General features: G+C 40.0%; 1 protein-coding gene across 1 annotated transcript; it reads right to left on the reverse strand.

Moving 5' to 3' along the window:
• Nucleotides 1-2375: 2375 nt before the first annotated feature.
• Nucleotides 2376-11908, reverse strand: nfkbid (nuclear factor of kappa light polypeptide gene enhancer in B-cells inhibitor, delta; the record flags this gene model as incomplete). The annotated part of the gene is made up of 12 exons (XM_080004695.1): nt 2376-2447; nt 2783-2947; nt 3079-3195; nt 4120-4280; nt 4745-4796; nt 4920-5066; nt 5154-5259; nt 5862-6025; nt 7465-7655; nt 8106-8136; nt 8231-8367; nt 11893-11908. The coding sequence occupies 12 exons, from the start codon at nt 11906-11908 to the stop codon at nt 2376-2378; spliced, it is 1359 nt and encodes a 452-aa protein (XP_079860821.1).
• Nucleotides 11909-12284: the final 376 nt, after the last annotated feature.

A 12284-nucleotide genomic window follows, 5' to 3' on the forward strand; every position in this document is an offset into this window, starting at 1 on the left:
TCTATCTATCTATCTATCTGTCTGTCTGTCTGTCTGTCTACTGTATATATCTGTATGTCTGTCTATATATCTATCTGTCTGTCTGTCTATCTATGTATCTATTTATATACAGTATCTGTCTGTCTACTGTATCAATTATTTATCTGTGTCTATCTCTCTATCTGTCTACATCTCTCTCTATCTCTCTTTCTGTCTGTCTGTCTACTGCATATCTATCTGTCTATCAATATCTATCTATCCATTTGTCCGTCTATCAATGTATATATCTGTCTGTCTATTATCTATATGTCTGTTTGTCTATCTATCTATTTATAAATCTGTCTATCTATCTATCTATCTATCTATCTATCTATCTATCTATCTATCTATCTATCTATCTGTCTGTCTGTCTGTCTGTCTGTCTGTCTGTCTGTCTACTGTATATATCTATCTGTATCTATCTATCTATATCTGCCTGTCTGTATGTCTGTCTATATATCTATCTGTCTGTCTGTCCATCTATGTATCTATTTATATACAGTATCTGTCTGTCTATCTATTATCTATCTGTCTGTCTATCTCTATCTGCCTGTGTTTCTCTCTCTCTCTCTCTCTATCTCTCTGTCTGTCTGTCTGTCTGTCTGTCTCTCTGTCTGTCTACTGTATAAATCTATCTGTCTATCCATCGATCATCTATCCATCCATCTATCTATCTATCTATCTATCTATCTATCTATCTATCTATCTATCTATCTGTCTATCTATCTATGTCTGTTTGTCTGTCTGTCTGTCTGTCTATTTATCAATCCGTCCATTTATCTATGTCTATCTATCTGACTGTCTGTCTGTGTATCTATATCTGTCTGTATGTCTGTCTACATATCTATCTGTCTATCCATCTATCTATTTATATATCTGTCTATCTATCTATCTATCTATTTATATATCTGTCTGTCTGTCTATCCATCTATTTATATATCTGTCTGTCTATCTATCTATCTATCTATCTATCTATCTATCTATCTATTTATATATCTGTCTGTCTGTCTATCTATCTATCTATCTATCTATCTATCTATCTATCTATCTATCTATCTATCTATCTATGTCTAGTTATATATTGTTGTACTACTTTCTGCTGCACAGTGGGCGGTTGATGAGTAATAACTTTCAACATATGACACAAAGTCATGCATCACTATTTAAATGTATTCACAGAAAAGTCAAAACAGAAAAGTCCTCAGAAAAGGTTTTGGGGGAAATCAAGTTTGAGTTTTAATGTTTTCGCTAATACACAAACAAAAGTCATCTCTCCCATCTGGGTGTGGTCACCTCTTTGTGTGTCATTTTCTGAGATGAGGGTTTTTATTGTCACATCGTATCCCAAAGTGAGAATCAAAACAAAGAACAAGAACTTACTATTAACTGCTGTGACTCATGCACATGCCCTTGACTCGTATACAGAAGGAAAACACCTCTTTGTCACACGAGCCTAACATTTAATTTTTTACACAGTAAAAATATGTCGCTCTCTCACAGTGAGGTTTGGAAAGTACACAGAGAACATGTGTTTGTTTGTTTTTTTTTGTTTTTTTCATATGATACAAGAATATGAGATTTTACGACCGGCGCGCTTAACGTAAGCACGCGTGACGTCTGAAAGCACAACCACCGTTGGACAACCAATATAATTACTTAAGTGTTTCATAGAAACGGACCTTGAAGTCAGGTTATGATTGTGGAGGAATCGACCGCGAGCTGCGAGTGGGAGTTTCACTCTTGGCACGGCCACGACTTGTAAACAGAGTTCCTATGAAATCGTAGTATTGTGTTAAAAAAAAAAAAAGACATATAATTAGGGAATACAATTATAATACTGTAATATTTTATAATAATATAATTAGAATCAATTTGAATACAAAATTATATTATTATTATTATTACTATTAAATTATTATTATATTTATGAAATGATTACATTTTATTATAATGGCAGCATTATTATAGAAGTTAATGGTTCATTTTGGAATGAAATTATCTCATTCCAAAATTTGGGAAAGTACTCAATAAAAATGCAATTCTCATTTTTCATAAAATAAGTATGACTTGTTATGACTTCCACAAGAAAATGCTTCTCACAGAGATGACTCACACTGGAGTCAAACTAGATCCTCACAAGAAGATACCGTAGATTCCCCCTCGCCATCAGGGGTCAAATGGAGCGTTCCGGATTTCAAAATTTTAAGACTTTCCGAAACCCCGGATTCTCCACCTCCGGACGTGGAATGCAGATTTGGATCCATTTGATTCCTGACGTGCGTTTTTTTTTTTTTGTTTTTTTTGGGGGGTGTTCGGGGTGGGGGACGGGGGGACGGGGGAACGATACACGATCCCGGTCACAGTCGGTCCTGTAAGGACGCCACACGTCGACGAGCAGAAGCGCTTCGTCTTTTCAGGATGAGCTTGAGCTGGAAACAGAGAGTGCGGATGAGGTGCCAGTCCTTTTACGTTTTAACCCCTTTTATACAAGTAAAGACATCTGTTTATGGTCTGTGCTTAATTGTCCTTGAGCTTTCTTTTTTATCTTTTTGTTCAATGGTTTTTGAAGATCAAGCATGTTGAATGGAGACAGTTATGATCCTGAATGTTATTTACATAAATGACTATTTTTTTATAACTTTGGGTGCAATGCCAAACTCCACAGTAATGATTGAATGTATAGAAAACATTTTACTGTTTCATTTGGAAGCTATTTCTTTTGACATGAATTCAAACTGAAGGCTATTTGAGGGACTCCTCTCACCTGCTCCCCTTGGGGTCCGCTCTGCAGCAGGTGAGCCGCCTGGTCGTTCTCCAGGTTTCGGATGCTCGGGTCGGCTCCCCTGCTCAGCAGCAGCCGCAGTATCTCCTCCTGGTGGCTGTTGCCATGGAGACCGGCGGCCATGTGCAAGGCTGTGTGGCCGTGAGCCTGTGGAGGGGAGGAGACCCACTCGCTGAGACGATGGAGACAAACGCCTGAGGCAAAACCGATGCAAACAGAAGGCGCTGTTGTTCGTCGATCACACACAATTTTTTCTTTCCAGACATGTTCTAACAGACCTTCATATTGACGAATTCCGCCATGTTGGGCAACGGCAGCTTCATCAGATAGCGAACCAAATCGAGGTTCCCCTCCTTCACGGCCAGATGCAGCACGGTCTTGTTACTTTTGATTTCCTGGAAATAGAAAATTGGAACTTAAGTAAAAGCGACTATGAGAAACCACAACAGGTGAAATGAGAGTCATAGACAAACAGAAAATATCAAAATTTAGTTTCATCACTGGCAAAGCAAAAGGTTGGATTAAATAAAAATATAATGCAAAATTTAAAAAAAGTAATCTTTTGTGCTAAACAACATAAAAGGTTAAAATTTTTAATTTATTTTAAGGGCCGGGCCGCGAAAAAGGGAGCGATCGGGGAGCATTTTGCTCACCCGTCTCCCTCTCCGACGGTATCGACGATGCGCATGCCAGTGATGGGGCGCGCCAAAACAGTGTTTTTATTTTAGGTGTAGGTGATTTTATTTTACGTCTCCTTATGGAACTAAACAATTGCGTAGGGAACGGTATGGAACGGAACCGTGCGTAAGGGGGAGACTTTCTCTGTGACTCTCTCCCCGATCACCCCCTCTCCGTGCGTTATGCGCAGGAAATCATCTTAACGAGTCTACGAGTTGTGCCCCCTCCCTCAGGGCCATCTCAAGCGTCTATCTCTTTTATGTTGTTATTGTAATGCACCCTGACTGAAAAAAATAAATAAATAAAGGACTGTTGAACTTGAAGAATCTCAGCAACCGACGGGTTTCCGGCTGATGATTAAACTCGTCAACTTTCAGGGGGCAGCCCAACACAGGTTTCTTTGACACGGTGCAGTGAGTTGATTAAGTGCAAGTGTGTATATATATATATATATATATATATATATATACACACACATGTATATACATGTATATATATATATATATTAAATCTCATTTAGAAAAAATATGTATACAAGAAAAGCAAAAATATAAGCAAATATATCGGCAAAAATATCAGCGATATTTAAAATACATATGTATGTATGTGTATATGTAGAATATGGTTCTATATATACACACCTGGTTGAGCACGGAGGCCCCAGCGCCGAGCAGCATCTTCAGGCAGTAGAGCCAGTCCTCGGCCCTGGACTGGAGCTGGACGTCCCCCATCCCAGCGGCTCCAGACGGAGGCTTCTTGGAGGAGCAGTGGGCGAGGGCTGCACAGTGCAGAGGAGTCATGCCTGAAGAGAGGGAGGAAACACTGATATCCTCACGTACAGTAAAAACCCCATGTCCAAATCATAACACAATGACATCTTAGAAAGCCCCTTTTACCTCCGTACACTGCTGTATACCAGAGCTGTTCAAACTATATTATATTGGGGGGGCCAGGTTTTCAACTTGTTACCAGCTATGGGTGACTACGAATCAACATTATTTGAGATTTTTTTTGTTTTTACATCGTGGCTACACTGTAAAACTGTGAAAAGAAACGACACCAAAACATTAAATCCTAGAACTGTATTGAGATGGCAATGGATTTGACAACAGGGAAAACTGCCTCTTTTTATAGTCAGGCTTAGTTGCGAACCAGTGTTTTTTTCCTCACAGTTTATTGCCATCAATCTCATTCAAAGGGCCAATCCACATTGATGTGCCGGCCACATGTCCGGTCAAAAATGCAATCGGTGGATCATAAAAGTACCTTCAAAGTTACGAGCTTCCAGGATGGCAGCCGAACTGGCGGACAGAATAACCTAAAAAACAAAAAAATTGTCTTTTTCGTCAGTGCCTCCTCCTCCTTTGCTTTTGAAAAGGCATAATATTAAGACACAAGACGTGATTACACACAACACCGGTGTGGACTGGGGCCGTGTTACCTGCAGCACGGCAGGGAAGCCGTAGTAGGCTGCCAGGTGAAGGGAGGTTTGACCTTTGTCGTCGCAAGTGTTGACGTCCGCTCCAAGCGACAGCAGGTCCTGGACGATGTGCGGCTGGTTGGCTGCCACGCCCACCAGCAGAGCGGTCTGGGAACAAGGGTTTCTTCATTTAAAATACAAATCAAAGAACAATCTGTCACCCATACAATACGTTTCTCTGTGCATTTCCTTCACCTTGCCCTTGTGTTCCTTGGCCTCCAGCCTCCCCAAGTCCCTCAGCTTCTCCGCAGCAACATAAGCGCACTCCCTCAGTCCCTTGGCCGCGTAGATATGCAGGATCCTGGAAAAACAGTTGTTTGAATTAAAAATATATATATATTGATACAATTTTTTTTGCTGTTTTCAATTAAACCTGTGGTTAAATGAAAGTTTAAAAAAAAAAAAAAAAAACTATGAGCAATTTCACAGTGGCTGCCTCTTCGTAAAGTTCATCATTTGATTGAGTCACACTTAGTCACTGGAATTTCTAATAATTTGGATTTTCTTTTAAATGATCGACTCATCCCCTCACCTTTCCCCAGTGAAATCTCGTGAATTCTCAGTGCATGTGGTTCTCCCTTTAAGTCTGATCACCACGAATTATGATCAACACTGAAACCATTTCCAATAACAAAACATTTTTTAAAGATGTACTGGCATGAGGGCGGAGCCGAAAAACCTTCAGAAACACACAACACGAGAATAAAGCCACAGTATATTCAACAGAAATATGACTTGATTTCCCCGACTTAGCCACACAATGAAACACACGCTAAGACGGCGTGCGTGCAAAGTAGATTGGAGAGATTTAGGGGGAATTTTGCTCGATAGCCCTTGTGTTTGACATTCTGCTGTTGTTTGGTCCTAGCGGGCGGAAGGCTGTGAGCTGCTGCGTGTACTGACGTGTCTCCGTCCTCGTCCTGGCTGCTGGTGCTGGTGGAGTCCATGGCGCTGAGGAGCATCCTGGCCTCCTCCAGCCGGGAGAAGTCGATGCGAGGACCGGCGAAACCAGGCTGCACGCTGGGGAGCCACAAGGACGTCGCAGCGGGACCCTCCGCCGGGGGCTCCTGAGCAAAAACACCAGAGAAAAGGAGGGAACACGTTAACGCAGTGGAACGGATCTGTTAGGTCACTGTGCAGGTTGTGAATGAAGGCAGTTCTAATAAAAGTCACAGGAATCAATACATGAGTATCACCCATGTATATTAATTGTTTAGCTGTATAGATTTATAGATAGATGGATGGATGGATAGATAGATAGATAGATAGATAGATAGATAGATAGATAGATAGATAGATAGATAGATAGATAGATAGATAGATAGATAGATAGATAGATAGATAGATAGATAGATAGATAGATAGATAGATAGATAGATAGATAGATAGATAGATAGATAGATAGGCAGACAGACAGCTAGATTGAGAGATAGATAGACAGACAGATAGAGAGATAGACAGATGGATAGTAGATAGATAGATAGATAGATAGATAGATAGATAGATAGATAGATAGATAGATAGATAGATAGATAGATAGATAGATAGATAGATAGATAGATAGATAGATAGATAGATGGATAGATAGATAGATAGATAGATAGATAGATAGATAGATAGATAGATAGATAGATAGGCAGGCAGACAGACAAACAGAGAGAGAGAGATGGAGAGAGAGAGAGATACACAGACAGATAGAGAGATAGACAGACAGATAGATAGATAGACAGACAGATAGAGAGATAGTCAGACAGATAGATAGATAGACAGACAGATAGAGAGATAGACAGACAGACAGGTAGATAGATAGACAAACAGAGAGACAGATGAAGAGATAGATAGACAGACAGAGAGACAGATAGAGAGATAGATAGACAGACACACAGACAGATAGAGAGAGAGAGACAGACAGATAGAGAGATAGATAGATAGACAGACATACAGACAGACAGATGAAGATAGATAGACAGACAGACAGAGATAGAGAGAGAGATAGAGAGATAGATAGATAGATAGATAGATAGATAGATAGATAGATAGATAGATAGATAGATAGATAGATAGATAGATAGATAGATAGATAGATAGATAGATAGATAGAGAGATAGATAGATAGATAGATAGATAGATAGATAGATAGATAGATAGATAGATAGATAGATAGATAGATAGATAGATAGATAGGCAGGCAGGCAGACAGACAAACAGAGAGAGAGAGATGGAGAGAGAGAGATAGACAGATAGAGAGATAGACAGACAGATAGATAGATAAATAGACAAACAGAGAGACAGATAAAGAGATAGACAGACGGAGAGATAGATAGACAGACAGACAGACAGACAGACAGACAGATAGAGAGAGGGAGAGACAGACGGATAGAGAGATAGATAGATAGATAGACAGACAGACATACAGACAGACAGACAGACAGATGCAGATAGATAGACAGACAGACAGACAGACAGACAGATAGATAGATAGATATGACTGTGACCCATCTCTTACAAAGGTTTGTGGCATCATGGCGTCTCCGAATCCCTGGATGTGCGGCTGTGGGCTGTAGCTGGCAGCCATGGGGGGGCTGAAGGAGGCGGCGTAGGAGACCCCAGGAGAGGTGGAGAAGGAGGCGGAGGTGTAACCGTATTGACCCGGACAGTCTGGAGCAGAGCCCCACTGCTGGAAGCTCACCGCCACGTCTGAGGAGCAGCAGGAGGAGCAGGATGTGAATCACGTGTGTCGGCCTCAGCGCAGATTGGTTAATGATGGGTTAAACAGGGATTCAATATGTCATAAAAATATGAATTAATATATAAAATGATTAATATACTAAATAAATAAATAAATAAATACATACATACATACATACATACATAGATAAATTACTAAATAAATAATAGAATAATAGAATAAAAAAATAAAATAAAAAAATAACAATAATTAAATTAACAATAATTATTATGTTTTTATCAAATGAAAAAAACAGAAACTAAAACTATTCCTGACCTGTTTAATATGTTGTATGTTCTATAAACCATATTCAATCCTCTTCAATGTTTCTTTCCATTTCGCCATTGAGGCAACATCATTTTTCCACAAGTTATAGTCTAAAATGTAACCTTTTAAAACATTTTCAAGGCAAATTGTACCTGCGGAGCTTGGTGGTGCTGCTACGGGAAGCTGCTGGGAGACAAGAAGAGGTCCGGTCATGAAGCAGCGTGGGACATACAGTCGAAGAGGAAGTGAGCGAGCGCTCCTCCGGGCGCCGTCTTACCGGGATGGTGGCGGGGGGCACTGGACTGGTGGCGGCCGCCTGGCGGGACGCCGACGCCGACGACTCCTCTTTCTTCCTCTTCTTTTCCAGGAGTTCCTTCACGGTGGGCAGAGCGTAACACGGCTGTTCCTTCGGTGCTGTAGAGTAAGGAAAGTTTTACACTTTTAAAGAAATTCGTGAAGGTGAGGAGAGAAGCCTAGAGTTGTGTGGAAGCTAAAATGGCGCAAACCGATGCTCAAAATCCCAGAGCGGGATTTTTACTCTTTTGATTTTCCGCCTTCCATAGAACGGACATAGACAGATCCATGCATTTGAATGGGACTTGCCATGACATGCACATTTTCCCATACTTTACGTCCTCCTTTCATACAGAGTCAAGAGGTCATATTGAGTCATAATGGCGACTCTGTCGTATAAATAAGTAAAAAAGGCCAGTAAGACACGGCTCGCAAAGCAAACGGTTGACAAATAAGATTGCTGAACCCTCCGCACAATCTGGTTGCTCACTTTCTTTGGACATTCTCTTCCTTGTGCTTCCCTCACCCCGTTCTGATATTACAACACAATTACACACCTATAGATGAATACATATATACAGTACATGTTTTCTATCACTTATATTATATATATATATATGTATTTATGTATTTATTGTCTATCAGGTTACTTAATTTAATTTTGCTGTTATTTTTGTCTCCTAGGCATTGTAGGGGTTGGGGCCAGGGGGTTGGCCGTTGTAAAACACTCCAGCCTCAAATGCCTACATGTGATTATTGGTTGAATAAAACGAGGAATGAAAAGATACATTAAAATATATTTCGAAATGAGGGAAGAGTCCAGTCTTGGTCTTAACCATTTAACTCAACGGTTTATGACGTAACTTCTGTTTAGGATGCCGACTGTAATTCATGACACGTTCTACTTTCTTTTCCTCTCACTGTCGACACCAAAGCTACTGGGCCATCGTAACACTTTCTCGGAGGTTTTCAAAAAAAAAAAAAAAAAAAAAAAAAGGTATTTTTTTGGGCAGGTAGAGAAAATAGGAAAAAAAAAGGTGATGACGGCACAGAAAGATCCTGTTTCCAGTCGACGCGACGCCTGCGGATTCGAGCCGCCTCCCCACGCCCGCGGTGGAACCGATAAGGGAGACGCGTCCCCGGTGAGCCGCGGCTCTGAGGCAGCCCTTCCACTGGGGAAAGTAGAGAAGACCGCTTCCCCCAGACGCCGGGATGGGATCGCGTGATTCTCTCTTCTCTTTCGACCTCTTTCCTGTGACTGCTTCCTGCCCAGACTCCGTCACGTTCCGCCGCCGCGTCTTCCTGCCTCTCGCAACGCGTCACGGCAGCACGTGCGGAGCCGGAACATCCGCGTCGCGGAACGATGCGGCCGCGGCGGGTGTGGACGCGTCGGACGGACGCCCGCGGCCCGCCCCGGCTCGCCTCATCGCTGCTGGGGGCGGTGGCTGCGTTTCTCCTTGTTTTTTCAGCCCCGTCGTTCGGTTCAGGGGGGACTTGGGTGCGTGTTTTGATGACTAACTACAATGATGTCCGTCTGACGTGGTATATCAATGACATTTTCAATGTGTTAATTATATAACATCTAATATAAGGATTAAAATAAAGCAGTGAAAGCTTCTTGGAACATAAGTAGTATAAAATATTAGAATAATTTAGTAATATATATCTTAATAGTAAATATCATATATATATAATATAAATATATATACACATACATACATATTATATATATATATATATATATATGTGTGTGTGTGTGTATGTATTTATATATATATAAATATATAAATATATAAAGGTGCTCACAAAATTGGAGTTTTGTATTTTTCCATTCAAATATCAGTATTTTCTCTTTAATTTTTAATAATTCACTACTGACTACGTCTCAAGAGCATGGCAGTCAAAATTAAAACATTTGATATTCAAATATTTGAAAATATTGATTTGCTTTTTCCTTGATCGTTGTTATAGGACATGCCCCCCCCCCCCTGTTTTGAGAAATATTGCCCATCATCACGTCGCTTAAACTCACTGTGGGGAAAAAAACGCCTCACTCTATGTTACTCACGCACCCCCACTAATGCAAATAGATAAATAGATCAAAAGACAAAAGAAAAGGCTGCCTGATGATAAACGACAGTGTGGTTATTCTCGGGTTCGCCACATCTCACGCCACCGGAGCCTGAATATCCCTCGGTACTGACTTGATCTTTAGAACATGATCTGACCTTTTGAAAGGTGCTTCCGAGGGCTGGGCGGCGGAGGCCTCAGGTGGAGTCGTATCTGAAATCTCTAATCGCTTTGCATACCCCTTCACGTCGGCCTGTTTGGGAGGGAAGCCCGGCCGGTGTCTCACACGAACACCCAGATTTCATGTCAGGGCCTACTCTGTGTGTTGTGGTGCATTTAAATATGGAGTGTGGAAACCCCTGGACATTGACTCATGTGCGTGGGAGGCGGGGATTCCAAAGACCTTCGGCTCAATGTTACCGACTGATGGGGGCAACAAAACACACACACACACACACAGACAACCAACTTCCTCAATCTAATGTTAAGTGTTATATAGGATATGTCAGCATCTGTGTTTGGCATTTAAATGAAAGGCCATAAATCGCGTTGGGGTTCACAACCTCTCATACCATCACAAAAGGGGAACCAAAATGTATTTAATTAATTTTAGGTTGCTTATTTATGTAAAATATCTCAACATATATCTATACATTTCTATGTAAAAATAAAGACTTTAATTTCCATGTATTTTGAACTATATATCACTGATTTTATAGCTACAAACTACTGTCCATGAAAGGTTGTTCTACATTTGTACCTTGTAATATTGCACCTCTCTTCTTCTTCTTCTTTTTGAGTATTATCTACTCTGCTTCTCATAAAAAAAAAGGTAAAAAAGAAGAAAACCACACATTGAAAAGGGGAAGTGAAAGACAGCAGGGTTGGGGGGTCCTCAAGGGTTTGCCCAATTGTACATCTTCAAATCTGATGTCAAATTTCCTTTTTGGTTTCTTTTTCTTTTTCAAATCGGAAAGATTTACAAGTAACCCACTGCAAATGGGCAGAAGATCACATCTATCCTACATATATCGCACACACACACACACACACGTTACATCATGTTAAAAGGTAAAGCCTTAGTTGCCAATCATCAATGATGATTAGAGGTATAGAGAACTCAGATGACATCATGACAGCAGTCCTGCGGTTAGATGACGTCGTTGGTGTCCCGTGTCAGGGCTATTATAATAATAAAAATATATTATTAATGTATTCATAATAATAATAATAATAATTATTATTATTATTATTATTATTATTATTTTTGTTATTGTTATTACTACTATTATTACTACTTGTTTTCTTCTTCTTCTTCTTCTTCTTCTTCTTCTTCTTCTTCTTATTATTATTATTATTAATAATATTATTATTATTATTATTATTATTATTATCATGCTGGGTCACTTGAAACAAAAAATATTTGAAGTTGTCATCAGCAATACGTTTCTGTCTCTCACGCCGTCGTTGTAATACAAACTCGGATAAGAAACGAGTGACACACTGGGAAGTAAGTGACGAGAGAACAACGGAGCCCGGTGATTTGAGCGCAAAGTACATGCGCGATGTACTCACGTTTCTCCCAGTGCATGTCAGAATCTGGTTTTGTTCGGAAGCGTCTGGTGTCGTCGGAGCGTCCCCTCCTCGCAGTAGCGCTGCAGGGCTGAGTGTGTGGAGCGCCCCACGCCGCGGCTCCGGTTTGTACTCACTCACACACACACACACCGAACACGTGGTGTCTGGCCACGCCCCCCTCTAATGATGATGATAATAATAATAATAATAATAATAATAATAATAATAATAATAATTATTATTATTATTATTATTATTATTATTATTATTATTATTATTATTATTATTATTTTTATTATTATTATTTTTTTTTATTATTATTTTTATTATTATTATTATTATTATTATTATTATTATTATTATTATTATGGAAAGTGTTTACTTATTAAATA

This window comes from Zeus faber (genome assembly GCF_960531495.2).
Source record: "Zeus faber genome assembly, chromosome: 8".
Taxonomy (NCBI): Eukaryota; Metazoa; Chordata; class Actinopteri; order Zeiformes; family Zeidae; genus Zeus; species Zeus faber.